We start from the raw sequence: 13,263 nt of genomic DNA on the forward strand, positions 1-13,263 counted from the left end.
CAACTCCCTGAGCGAGCTCAGCTCGGAGCTGGGCAAGATCGGGAGCCTCAGGAGCCTGGTAGCAGACAACAACAAGATCGCGCAGATCCATCCAGACATTGTAAACCTCTCCAGCAGCCTCGAGCAGCTCAGGGTTGAGAACAACGAGCTTGACAACATCGACAAGTCCCTGGCGGAATGCACGTCACTGACCGTATTGAATCTTTCCACGAACAAGATCCCATCGCTGCCATCGGAGTTCGGCCTGCTGAAGAACTTGTACAAGCTCTCCGTCAACCACAACAAGCTGGTCGAGCTCCCTGAGGACATTGGAGGGTTGGAGGCGCTGGAATACTGCTGGTTTGATAACAACTTGCTGACGAGGCTTCCTGAGAGCTTCGGGCTCTTGACGAGGTTGGTTGAGTTGTATCTTGACAACAACCATCTCCATCAGCTTTGCAGCAGCTTCTCCAGTCTCACCTCCTTGCGAGAGCTTTACCTCCACAACAATCGTTTCGGTCAACCACAGCAGAATAAGGTTGGCGACGTCCTCGTCGAAGCCCAAGGCATCCCCCAGGAGGTCACGTCCCTTGTCAACCTAGCTGTCTTGTCGGTAGCTGGGAACCACCTTGTCCCTGACATGCTGCCGCAAACTTCTTCACGGCTGACTAACCTCACCGAACTTTGGCTGCAAAACAACAACTTCGAAGAACTTCCGGCCTGCGTTTGCGACATTCCAAACCTCAGGTACACGCTGCTTGACTGGAGCACGGACGCCACCACCACCACCACGAAGCACTTTGGAAAGGTAGCCTTCCCCGAGGAGATGAAACAACGAGGGCCCGGGAAGTCGAAGAGGTGACGGTTGACATGAGACGCGTGTACTTTTAGCTCAGTTACATGACATGATTCATAGATTGCATAAAGCTGCTAATGCGCTAAGACAGGCTAAGACAACGAGAAGACAAGAAGAGCTCGATGACGATCTGCTTGCTTGTGATCACATAAGGAGAAAAATTTAACTTCTCTCACCCGCGCGCTCCGGACGTGCATTTCCTCTGGTTGCCAAAGCCAGTCAACTGGTAGAAGTAAGACTCCTTCTCAGGTCCAACCAGCTGCAGGCCAGCAAGTCAGACCCTCCTCCCCACATGATCAGCTCTGACATTTCGATCAGCTCTACACTTGTATGTCGGGTACTGCTCGTCGAAGGTGATGGACTGCATCGGATCCTATGTGCATGCATCCTTGAGATAAGGAAGAGCGTCGCTTCTTTACCGTCGTCATGGTCCTCTTGCCGATGTTCATCAGGTCGTCGTAGTTGAGAAACATCCCCTGACATGTTCGAAGGCGATCAGATCTAGGGAGAGGAAGCAAAATTCTCGGTACCGGCGGTAGGATCGTTCGCTCGTACCGGCAGGTAGACAGGCACCGTACACATTCACTCCGACATACCTGCAAGGCGAACCATGTCAGCTCTCACTGCCGCTCCCATACTCCTCCCTACCTTCATCGGCACGTTCCCGTCGGAGCTGCATTTCGGGAAGTAGTTGGCACAGACGTAGGGCAGGCAAGCAGAGTTTTGAGCAAGGGAATCGCATCCGTAACGCGAGAAGCTGCAGCAGCAACATGAGCCCCTCTACTGCTCCATGTCTTCCTTACAGCGTATACGCAAACCTCTCCGCGCCCCTGCCACCTCTTCAGCGGGGGTACGAGCAAGTCGCTTTATCACCTGTCCAAGTTGAGGAACTCCTGGGGATCGAGCTCTGACTGCACGACGTAAACCTGGACCTCTCTTATCCCCTCGTGCCGACGCTCTCCTCCTACCGGGTAAGTGATGGAGCAGAACTCAAGGATGCCGGGGGGAGGGACGACGCATGTCCTGCAAGCTCTCTTAGCCTTGCGAGTAATATAACAGAAAGCTTCACCCCGCATGGACTGGGAGGATCTTCCCAAGGTGCAAGCAGAGGTAAACAACTAGCTGAAGCCTTCGCTCCATGGGCCTCCGAGTCTGATCGTGTGCTGCTGCTCGCTACTGTTCTTCGCTCCTCCTCGCTCCTCCCCCTACCTCCTTCACTTCCCGTTCATTTCTCATCTTCCGTTGACCAGGCACGTCAAATCACCCCTACCCCCCACCCTAACCCACCCCCTCCCCCCGCCTTTCACCATGCAAGTCGAGAAATAGAGCCACTTTGGGACTATGGGGTCTAGTAAGTTTCTACTCTGAGGTGGGTTGGTTGCTGCTACCCACCCTAGCAATCCGTTTACACCCCTACCCCCTATTCGCCATACAAAAATAAGATTTGTGGGTCTAAAACTGTACACCCACCCCTTTGATTTACCTACCCCATCAAATTAGGTTCATTTTCACCCTGACCTGTTCACCCCTACCCCTTTCCAATCGTTGCCGCCCCAATATCCTCACACCCCTACCCCCCAATATCGAGCCACCCACCCTAACATCCATGTGCCAAAACACTATTTTGGGTCTTGGCGCTATGGCGGAGGCGTACGGCGCAGTATGCAGCCGGGAGGTGAGTCAATGGGAGGAGGATGCGGTCGAACAGAGCAGGGGAGAGGCGCGTAGAGCTGACAGGATGCGATGAGTCGGTCTCTTCGTCCAAGATGATCTTGTGAATATGTAGCAAGCGGTAGAGTACAAGTGTGCAATGAGATTATAGCTTGAACGAGTTGTGGAGATTCCTTGTTTCAGGAAGGCAGAACTGTTGAATATGCTTCGAGAGGACACGGTATGATAAGTTGGCTGGATCGAGCTAGGATTCACTTGATAAAACTCGTGATGCACCATGGAGATGAGAACTTGAAGAATGAGCGAAAAATTGTTCCTGACATGCAATTCTAATCTTCGTTGGGCAGGCACAACTCCTACGTAAGTGTCGCCTAACAGACAGCAGCTTTGCTTGTCTGCTTGTCTGCCCTCTCCCTCTTTCTGTCAATCTCTTCCTAGCTCCCTCAGCAGCCCCTTCAATCAGACCTATCTATTCGCATCTCCAACTCTGCCATGACTAGTCGCAGCTCGCATGTGCTCTTGATCACTCTTGTCTTGCCAGATGGAGGCACCTCTGCCAAAAGAATTCGCCCCTTGGTCGCTGTGGGATCGACGGTCCTGGCGATCTTGTTGGTTTCCCTGCTGATCGCCACGAGTGCGGTCAGTGTGCATTTTCAACTCCATCGCTTCATTCACATGGGATTCATGACAGCCGTCCGAGAGAGATAGCAAATCTCTTGCTGTGAAGATGGTATCAAGTACGACTGAGGTCTGCACCTCTCCCACCCGTTCTCGTGATCTCTAACGAGCAAGTTGCCCTTCTTCTTGGCAGTCTTTGAAGCAGAAGATGTTAGCGCTCAGGCAGATGCTAGAGAACGCCTACGTGGAGTATAACTCTCAGAGCGGCCTGTTGGTCACTCGTCACTTCGACGATGGATTCAAACTGCTTGTGTGAGTGCGGAGGGAGTTGAGAGCCTCCGAGGGTAGTTGACTGCCGTCAAAGGTGGTGGAATGCCGACGTTCGTTACGACCAGAAGAACCTCGTGAAGCTGTTCAAGCCGGAGGCGGAAGGGACGACCAAGTACATCAACTTTGTCAACTACTCCTCCATCCAGGAGAAGCTGCTGAAGGGCGACACCTTCCCACCCGAGGGATCCGACGACGTGAGATCCTCATTCTGCTTGCTCCTGCCTGACGCACGTGCAAGCTCGATGACCTCGTGGTCCTCATGGTCGGCCAAGTCAAAGTCCCTGCAGACGGTGACTACACGATCTTCCTCAACACAACTGGAGGGGCGGTGATCAACGTGACCGACTCTAAGACGGGAGCTAGCGTGGTGGGACCTGCCGACGTCTGTCGTCTTGCTCCGCCTGTGATGATGTGCGTGTACAGGAGCTCTCTGGAGTTTCTGAAGGAGTTGAGAGCGGTGAGCTTGCAATCAGAAGCTGCCGGTGGCCTGATCGCGTGCCCAGGTGTTGTCACCCTCTCTGAAGGGATGGCGACCGTGGTTGCCTTCTGGCATCCTAGCGCTGATGGTGAGCGACGAGTGCAGGAGGAGAAGGACGAGGTGGAGGATGGGGACTCCTGACCCTCTGCATGCAGGTGCAGGTGTGAGCGTTCCGCGGCTGATCGTCACTTGGAATGGAACAGGGACAGGAGGAGAGGTGAGAAGAGGAGCAGAGCAAGTTGGGGATGCAGAAGGGAGAGCTGGGAAGTGTAGGTGAAGGTGGGACGGAATTGTGGACGGACAGAGGCAGCTGCTTTGGAGCATTGTGAGGCTCTTGGCAGGTACCTCTTGTCGGGCGCCACTGGACGGACGGAAAGTCCACCAAGCCCAAGGGCGAAAGTACGGGAGGAGTGAAGGAGGAGGAGAATCTGACTTGGAGGGGTCAGTTCCAGACGGGAAGGTGCAGCATGGCTGGGGTTGCCGTTTCATATGCTACGAGGAGTGAGTGAGGGAAGGAGGGAGGAGAGGATGGTGACCTGCTCCTTGTCTCTCAGTCCCATCGTTGAGCTCCCGCCGGCCCACCAGCTGCTGAACGAAACTCCCTGCGCAGCCGTCAGGTCCTGCTCCTTATCATCGGGACGGGAGGGGGGTAGATGAAAGTTCCTAGGGGGATGGGAGAAGGGTGGATGACGGGGGTGGATGAAGGTTTGACCCCTCTGTCCAGGTTGGACACAATCAACATCTCGAGCCACGACGAGCTGTGGTCAATCGTCCGCGAAGAGGTGAAGATCAGCTGGGGGCTGGTAGGGCAAGGCAATGACGTCATTGCAGGGCGAGGAAGACTTTCTCAGCTACCACGTTGCTGCTGTCTGTCAGGGTCTAGTCAAGACCGAGGTTGTCAAAGTTCTCCTCTTCACTACGCTTGCTGACCTTGACCTTTCCCAGCATGCCGGTCGCTATCAGTTTGACGTGGCCAGCGACGACGGCGCCAGCCTGATTATCGATGACATCCTGGTTGTCAAATGTTTGACAACCTCCGCCCTCCAGAGCTCACGAGGGTGCAGGTGCTGAATGAGACGGGGGAGGTTGACCCCTTCGTCGTGACCAGCGCGCTTGTCAAACTCCCGGCGGGCTACCACGAAGTGACTTTGACCTGGTTTCAAAACTCAGGTCTGTCTCAGCTGGACTGGGAGGGCGTGCGGGGCTGAAAGTCTTGACAGTGCAAGGGCCAACACAGGCTGGGACTGCCAACTCCCGCTATGAGAAGCAGACAGGGGGGCAGGTGGGAAGAAGCAGGAAGGAGGGAAGCGAGGAGAAGCTAGAGGAGGAGGGAGAGGAGGAAGAGGAAGAGGGAGAGAGAGCGAGGGAGGAGGAGGAGGAGGTTCTGATCCTCTGCTAGGTGCTCGTGCTCCTCTACCGTGGGCCAGACAACCACTACAACGTCAATCTCTCTGACCCCATGGGCCCCGAACTCTCGTCTGGAGGAAGAATCGTGCTGATTCCTCCTCCCCAGAACCCTGCACAGATCACTTACTCAGGTATGAATCCTCCTCCTCCTCCTCCTCCTCTTCCTCCTCTTCCTCCTCTTCCTCCTCCTCCTCCTCCTCCTCCTCCTCGTCTCCTCGACCCCTTCCTCGTCCACAGTCACCACCGCTTCCTCCAACACCACTACCACCACACACTCTCTCATCTTCTCACCTCTCCCTCCTCCTCCTCGTCTCCCCTCCCTTCTCGCTCGTTGATGTCGCATGTAGGGAACGGACCTCTCATCTGGAGCCCGGCCGCCTCTGACTACTCCCTTCTTACTCAAGGGTCTGCTCAGCCCCCGCCTCCCCCTCCCTCCCCCTCTCTGACTCGTTGCAGATTTTTCCTCCCCGGCGGCTTCGGCGACATCAAGGGGTTGAAACTTACGGGAGGAAGAACCGTACATGTAAAGAGAGTGTGGGAACATGGCAGGACACTGACGATGCCGACTCCTCTGTCCTGCCCCTTCTTCTCCTCGCCCCTCTTATCCCCTCCTCTCCTCTTCTCTCCCTACCTCTCCCTCCTCTCCTCTCTCTTTCTCTCAGGGACGATTGCTGGGTTATTCTGCATCCAACGGCAAGTTCAGGAAAGAGCGAAACCCACTGGAAAGCTTCGACAAGAAGTGGTAGGAGGAGGGAGAGGAGGGGGAGGGAGGGAGAGGGGGAGAGGAGGGGAGTCAGGAAGGGGAATATGCAGAGGAGTAGGAGGGACAGGAGCTAAGAGAGGGGTATAGGTACTCGAAGAACAAGAACAAGGAGTGGAGGAAGTACGACTACCATGGAAAGGACTATGACGATGAGGTAGAAGCATTTCCTTCTCTTGTATCCCCTCCTCCTTCCTGTTCCCTCCCGCACCTCTCTTCTTCTCTCTTCCTCTCCTTCCTTCTTCTCCTCTCCTCCTCTCCCCGAGAGAGAAGTAAAGCTTTCTCTTCACCCGCTCCTCCACCTCGCTCTCGCTCACTTCTCACACTTCGCAGATCTCCAGCAAGGCCGACAGCATCATTAAGCCTTGGACGGACCACAGCAAAGCTGCTTACGAGTACGGTCACAACCCCAACAAGAGACTGCAGGTTGGACCCCTCCTTCCTCCCTTCTCCCTCCCTCCTCCCTCCCTCCTCTCATGTTCTCGTCAGGTCCCAGACTCGGTCTACACTCAGGATCCTCCCTATGACATGAACGTCGTCGACATCGGAGGCAAAGGAATTCAGTGGCAGGTGCTGGCGCATGGAGAGGGAAGGGGGCAGAGGAAGGGGGGACGAGGAGGAGAGGAGAAGAGGAGGAGAAGAGGAGGAGAAGAGGAGAGGAGGAGAAGAGGAGAGGAGGAGAGGAGGTGCCTTCGGAGGTGGGAGGGAGGGGGGAAGCTGACGGCTGCTGCAGCACAACGAGGGAAGCATCGGCGATGATGTGAAGACAATCAACGGGGAGAGCAGCGTGATCGGTAGGACAGGCAGTAGGACAGCGGGAGGAGAGGATGAGAAGGAGGGTGATAATGACAAGGCAGGGGGGGGGGGAGAGGGCGAAGAGGAAGACGAGGATGAAGCTATTGGGGGCAGGGGCAGGAGGCGGAGGATTTCCTAATGGTTGACTCTGAGTAGGGAAGGACTATGACTTCGGGAATGGTTGGAGCAAGACACTCAATTCCGTACCAGAGGCCCTACACTCACCTGACCCTGTACGCGATCCTCCTCCTCCTCCTCCTCCCCCTCCTCCTGCTCCTCCCGCTCCTGCTCCCGCTCCTGCTCCTGCTCCTGCTCCTGCTCCTGCTCCTGCTCCTGCTCCTGCTCCTGCCTCCTACCTCCTGCCTCCTGCCTCCTCCTCCTCCACGTCTTCTCCTCCACGTCTTCTCCTCCTCGTCTCCTCCACTTCCTAAGCTTTTCTCCCCGGGTCTTCTCTCATGTTTGAGGCTTGTTTTGACGGCTTGACATCAGGCGAGGAATTGGAAGTTCGACGATGGCGAACTGCCGGAATTTGCAGGTGAAGGGGAAGAGGAGGAGGAGAGGAGGAGAGAGTAGGAGTACGAGGGAGGACAAGGGAGGGGAGGAGGAGGAGGGGAGGAGGAGGGAGGAGGAGGAGGAGGAGGGGAGAGGAGGGATTTCTGACTGTCCTTTAGGTGGGAAGGATACACCTCCTACAACATTCGGAGATTCAACGGGGAAGTAGTGATGAGGGAAGGAGTGGATGGAGCAGCGTTAACTTTCTTGTGAAAGATACTTGTTTCAGTCAGTCTCGTGCTCTTGCTCCCCCCACTTCCTCTTCTCTTCCTCTCCTCCTCACATTTCTTTAGTATCCCAACTCCTTGCAAACTCTCAGGGCAGCTCCCACAGCTCCTTCCATGACTCCGGGGCTTTCGAGATCAGCTTCCTGTGCGAGAGCTGTCAGCAGGAAGCAGGAAGATCAGGTGAGAGGACGTAGCGGGACCAGGCTCGGAAGGAGCAGTGGTAGTGGAGAAAGAAGGAGCAGGGAGGAGAGGAGAGGAGAGGAGAGGAGAGGAGAGGAGAGGAGAGGAGAGGAGGGCAGGGGAGGGCAGGGGAGGGGAGATGAGGGGCTGGGGGAGAATTTTACAGTGGAGGCGAAGAGGAGCTTTCCGTCCCAGTCGCTACGGGCAAGAGGAGGGAAAGGAGTAGGATGGGGATGAATCTGCTGCGGATCGATCTCGTCGCTAATCAGCTCCTCCTCCGGCCATCGCTGCACAGTCACTCGCTTGAACTTCTGCAGCGCTGAGGAGTCTTGCTGCAGCCCCATCATCTTCCAATGCCTGCAGACGCCCTTACATCCTCTCCCCTCCTCTCCCCTCCCCTCCCCTCCCCTCCCTTCTCTACGCCTCCTCTCAACGCCCGCTGCATGCGGCCCCACCCTCTCAGCTGTTCGACGCAGAGGCGCGCGAGCTCCTCCTCCTTCAAGTCCCTCGGGGCCAACGCGAAGAAGGTGAGGGCGATCAGCTTATCGCCATGTGTGCTGCCGTCGTAGACCTGAACGATGGTTAGGGAAGGGAAGAAAAGGAGGAAGAGGAGGAAGAGGAAGAGGAAGAGGAGGAAGAGGAGGGAGAGGAAGTGAAGGAAGGGGGTGGAGGAGGGTGGGGGACAAGAGGAAGAGGTGCTTGCCTGGAAAGCTGGTCCTCCCCTAAGACCTGTATTGCATGCGCGACCTAGAGACCAGACCCTCTTGTCGTACTCCAAGGCGACCTGAACGAGGGTGACAAGGTGGAGGGGGAGTGAGAGCAGGGGTCGGGGGCAGGATAGATGAGAGTAGCGGGGAAATGAGGGGGGGGAGAGAGGAGGTTACAAGGAGCAAGAACAAGGCAAGACGAGATTAGAGGGGGAGGAGGAGACAGAGAGAGGAAGAGAGGAAGGCAAGACGAGATTAGAAGGGGAGGAGGAGACAGAGGGAGGAAGAGAGGAATGGAAGAAGGAGTCTTCACCTTGGTAACGCCGGCCATCCATGTCCTGCACTCCTCCATGGCCCTGCGCCGAGAGTTGGAGAGAGGAGGGTCGAACTGAACGCGAGAGATCAAAATCCTTGGAGGGGCAGCAAACACAACTCTGCGAGCAAGGACAGACTGCCCGCTCGAAGACGAGATCTTCACCAGCTCTCGGTCCTCTCCCTGCTCCCTCTTCTCCTTTGCGCAACTGGTCACATCGAAGTTCATCACGATCCTGTCCTGCGGCAGCTTCTTGGCCAGCTCCTCGATCGCCTTGTACGCTCCTCCTGCTATCCTCGTCGACGACTCGTCGTCGGGCTGTCTGAATGTGCCGATATTGAGCTCCCTCAGCAACTCTGCTATTTTGCGCTGCCCGAACTCTGGCCAAATCCATGCTCCTCCCAGGTCCACTCCGCTCTCACTGTTCTTGAGCCTTCCTCCCAGCCTGCTGCTTCCTTCAACCAGCACCCACGAGCACTTGCTTCCAAGTCGATGCACAACGGTCAGGCCGGAGAGTCCCCCTCCTACCACCGCTACGTCCACCACCCTCTCGCATTCCTCCATCCTGCTTGTACAGGCCATTCTGGACAAGTTCACCACAAGAGACACGAAGCACCACCTGCTACTTCTCCACCTCTGCATGATCTTGCCTGTACATCCCAAAGCACCTGGGAACGAAACTCAAACAAGTCTTTCCCGCCTATTCCTATCCTCCACTTTCCTTTTACCCCAATCTCTCTGTCCTCCCCTTCTTCCTCCTAGCTTCCCTCCTACCTCCTCTCCTCCTTCCCCGCTATGGTTCTGACTATCTCCTCCTCCTCTCTTCTCTGCTCGTCCCTTCTCCTCCTATAGCATTCGAGCCTACCCTTCGCTGCTGTCCTGGACGTAAGCAAACCATCTGACTCTAAAGACAACCTGGCGGGCCCAACAGATGACTCAGTGACCGTCCGGCCCCGGCGGCGGCCCGGTGACGACTAGCCGGAGGCGGCGCGGCCCGGTCGACCCTCAGTCGAGCCTGAGCCGCGCCGTCGGCGGTCGGCGAGGGGACTGAGGCAACTGTACTCACTCATCGCGGTCTTTGGCTTGAACATATTTTACTAAACATTGATTTGATTAACGGTTAGTACAACCTCCCCGTGTAGTTGTAAGGATCTGAGGAGAAATACAAGAAACCAACCGCAATTCCTCCTGCAAACATCGCCGGCACGGCAAACATCGACTTCAGTGACAGCAGCGCGACCCCCGATAGACCATGCCCGCTCGTGCACCCCGACGCAAGCCGGCTCCCGAAGATGGCGCAGAAGCCTCCTGCAAACGCCTCTCCCGGCGTCACGCCCTGGAACCCCCGGAACGTGCCTACGGCGTTGGCTGCGATCGCGGCTCCTCCGATGGCGGATAGCAGGTAGACGGCTTGCCACCAGTTGATGATCCCGGTCCTGTATCCGTTCAGGTGCTTCATCACCTCTTGGCAGTTCTTGCACACTGTCAAGGGTTGAGAGGTGTATGTCATGTACGCCGAGCTGCTCCCCAGGGTGTCTTGGATGAGCAGAATCGCGGGGACCTGTAGGAAGCCGATGATCGCCCCCATAAGCTCTGGAGGAAGGACTGACTTCCAAGGCGTCGTCCCTGCTGGAACCTCCTCCTTCCACGGGAAAAACACTTCGAGGATGATGATGAAGATGGTCATGCAGACCGCCAGAGCAAGCGCAAGCCCCCAGAAAGGCACCTTCTTCAGAGGCCCGTAGTCCTCGAACTTCGGTGACTTCATCTTCCCTGCCTTGAGGTACGGCTCGATCTTGGGCTGCACCACCCCATACAAAGCTGCTGCTGAAAGACCCCCAAGAAGGGTTACCCACGAGTAAGGGACGCCTGCTCCGACTTGTACCAGCACCATCCCTGGACATGACCCTGACAACGCCATGCCACATCCCAGGATGAAAGCTCCCAGAATGATCGGTATCAGCCCCTTGCACTGCAGTGTGCTCATGAACTCCTCGCGCGCCCTCTCAAAGTGCAAGGGGAAGATGAGCGACACTCCCGCGATGCAGTATGCCGACCCCGCCGACGCTCCCAAGAACATCTTCAGCATGATCTCCCGCCTGAAGATAAACTGCTCCCTGATCACCAGCGGTAGCGTCACCTTCCCCAGATCCATGACTACCCCGAAAACAAGGCCCATGAACATGGCTGCAAGGATGCCCTTGACCCATCGCGTCCTCCCTTCCCATGATTGGCTCTCGCTGTTGTTACCCGCTGCGAGCTCCTCTACGGCTACCTTGTACTGGCTGGGAAGCTTGGGGGAGCTGGTGCCATCCAATCCTTCGTTCTTCATGTCGGTGAAGTCGTCGGGGGGAGTTGTGGTGTAGACGACATGGGGCTCTACCTTGACGGAGATAGCGGCTTCCGGCATCATGTATCACGCAGGATATGTCTTTAGCTGAGCAATATGACACCTAAATGCACAATCACGCAACTAGTTTGCTTCTTCACGGTGTTTGTGATGCTCGAACAAGCCTGGTCGTGCTCGGACTTCGCAGCCCTCTTTGTTCACAGAAGGAGTCTAGATGAAAACACGGAGCAGAGAGGATCAGAACGCAAGATTGGCGAGGCGAGAAGGATAGTTCCCAGAGGAGGAGGAGATAGGGTAGGAAGTACAAGGAGATAGGAGGGATATGACGACAGCGTCTCCTCACAGGCGCCCTACAACCAAGGGACTCCCCGACTATCATATATTGCTACTACCCACCCATCCTCACTCAATCTTACTACCACCCCTGAAAACAAGACTACCCCCATCTCAGAAAGGGATCATCGTGTTGAAGAGGTTACCCGACCACTACCACCATATCTTCTCTGCTACCACCACCGGTAGGATAACCCCTACCCCTTCACCCTGCAGGGTAACTGTAATCAAGATCTGACTACCCGACCCCCTTCATGATCACACCACCCTCCATGGAGCTATTACACCACCCTCCATGGTACCACCTGGGATAGAGAGACATACGTAAATCAGCGACCACCCCAGGCAGGGGCATACAATGTTTGAAAGATCCTTCGAGCTTGTCATGGCCAGTCACGCAGATCCGAACACCCGGGTCACATGGTCACGTGACAAACATGAGTACATTTGAAATTGAGAATCTGTATGTTTCAAATTTGAGGCATCTAGATGAAACCGTAAGATATGTACCCTTGCGGTCATTTTCAGCCCCGTCGTTTCGCGCTTGCAGAGCGAAATGTTAAAGTAGTGAAATGTAACTCCAAATATTGAATTTTTGACCAAAACCATTAAGATTGATCATTACGGTTTTGAGGTGTCCTCGATTTCGTTATCAATAATAGGAAATTCTCCCATTAAAATTGATCCTTCAGCTTCAAAGTTTGATAGAGTATCTGAAATGTTTTTGTTTTTTTAACAGTCATGGAGATCTACGGTGGTACATGACCAACTGCTGACTGGATCTCGGGGGGGACCTTCACCCCACAGACTACCCCCGTCAGGAACCCCCACCCACCCACCCACCCCTCCCCTCTCCTCCCCCAGCCCCCCCACAACTACAATGCCATTTTTGCAGGACAATGGATATCCTTGCTACCCCCACCCTCCTCCGCAGGTACCGTATTGGGTTTATCTCGAAGATTATAAATATATATAACGATTCTACCTTCCTACCACGTAGTCACGGAGTCGCCCGAAAATAAACGCTAGTTCAAATGAGCACCTACCTATCAAATGACCCCAACAGGCCACCAGTCAGCTCACCCCTGATTATGCATGCGCGCACACATGCAAAAATCCTAAGTCATCATTGGCGAACTTTACCACATCGTCCGTGGAGCGGAGATTGGGAAGATGGATGTGAGGGGGTGGGGTACAGAGACAACAGGGGTGAGGGTCGACAGAGCTCTGACATTGAGTCGAAGTACCAGGTGCTGAGAGAGGAATAAAGCAGTAAATAGGTGGGTAGGGGGTACATACACTCTGCGAAGTATCAATGAGAGAAAGGTAGGGTGAAGAAAATGAAGAGGTGGGGTGATTCAAGTTCCACGGTGCCTCCTTGCTCCCCTGCTTCCCCACGACTGTCCCCCGCCCCCTGCCCTGAGCTTGGTTCTATCGCTCTCATCCTCCGACCCTCCGTTGCTCTACCCCATCTCTCTTGGACATTCCTGACTGAGCTCCTGCCCTTACGATTGCACTTCTAGTCTGACTCTCGAGAACCCTTCACATCCAACAAAGTTGAAACAAACTCCGCTTGCTCGTCTCCCTCGAGATCTCCTTCCTTCCTCCCCCTGCCCTCCCAAGCGACGTACTCATCAGAGTAGCGCCCTCAGAGCTGCACGATGCCGGAAGCCGCTATCTCCGTCAAGGTAGAGCCCCATGTCGTCT

General features: G+C 55.5%; 5 protein-coding genes across 5 annotated transcripts; 2 read left to right on the forward strand and 3 right to left on the reverse strand.

Annotated features, from left to right (window-relative positions):
• Window positions 1–100: 100 nt before the first annotated feature.
• On the forward strand, window positions 101–493 carry GUITHDRAFT_48038 (hypothetical protein; the record flags this gene model as incomplete). The annotated part of the gene is made up of 1 exon (XM_005822495.1): window positions 101–493. A coding segment is annotated over one exon (393 nt), but the record flags the coding sequence as incomplete, so codon positions are not given.
• A 424-nt stretch (window positions 494–917) lies between these two features.
• Window positions 918–1,975, reverse strand: GUITHDRAFT_118277 (hypothetical protein; the record flags this gene model as incomplete). Its single annotated transcript, XM_005822496.1, has 10 exons — window positions 918–972; window positions 1,012–1,094; window positions 1,143–1,208; window positions 1,255–1,311; window positions 1,366–1,431; window positions 1,484–1,592; window positions 1,639–1,665; window positions 1,709–1,746; window positions 1,804–1,858; window positions 1,905–1,975. 10 exons carry the CDS (start codon window positions 1,973–1,975, stop codon window positions 918–920), a joined length of 627 nt encoding a protein of 208 aa, XP_005822553.1.
• A 1,023-nt stretch (window positions 1,976–2,998) lies between these two features.
• Window positions 2,999–7,033, forward strand: GUITHDRAFT_146401 (hypothetical protein; the record flags this gene model as incomplete). Its single annotated transcript, XM_005822497.1, has 22 exons — window positions 2,999–3,145; window positions 3,318–3,436; window positions 3,489–3,648; window positions 3,693–3,821; window positions 3,878–3,911; window positions 3,958–4,020; window positions 4,094–4,149; window positions 4,274–4,392; window positions 4,487–4,549; window positions 4,657–4,714; window positions 4,764–4,826; window positions 4,878–4,946; window positions 4,997–5,102; window positions 5,153–5,214; window positions 5,332–5,470; window positions 5,687–5,744; window positions 5,796–5,862; window positions 6,002–6,081; window positions 6,190–6,256; window positions 6,433–6,525; window positions 6,589–6,669; window positions 6,833–7,033. 22 exons carry the CDS (start codon window positions 2,999–3,001, stop codon window positions 7,031–7,033), a joined length of 2,034 nt encoding a protein of 677 aa, XP_005822554.1.
• Window positions 7,034–7,735: 702 nt separating this feature from the next.
• Window positions 7,736–9,455, reverse strand: GUITHDRAFT_146402 (hypothetical protein; the record flags this gene model as incomplete). Its single annotated transcript, XM_005822498.1, has 5 exons — window positions 7,736–7,816; window positions 8,018–8,210; window positions 8,309–8,424; window positions 8,614–8,637; window positions 8,874–9,455. The coding sequence occupies 5 exons, from the start codon at window positions 9,453–9,455 to the stop codon at window positions 7,736–7,738; spliced, it is 996 nt and encodes a 331-aa protein (XP_005822555.1).
• Window positions 9,456–9,993: 538 nt separating this feature from the next.
• Window positions 9,994–11,028, reverse strand: GUITHDRAFT_79714 (hypothetical protein; the record flags this gene model as incomplete). The annotated part of the gene is made up of 1 exon (XM_005822499.1): window positions 9,994–11,028. One exon carries the CDS (start codon window positions 11,026–11,028, stop codon window positions 9,994–9,996), a length of 1,035 nt encoding a protein of 344 aa, XP_005822556.1.
• Between the last annotated feature and the right edge of the window lie 2,235 nt (window positions 11,029–13,263).

This window comes from Guillardia theta, assembly GCF_000315625.1.
Source record: "Guillardia theta CCMP2712 unplaced genomic scaffold GUITHscaffold_124, whole genome shotgun sequence".
NCBI lineage: Eukaryota > Cryptophyceae > Pyrenomonadales > Geminigeraceae > Guillardia > Guillardia theta.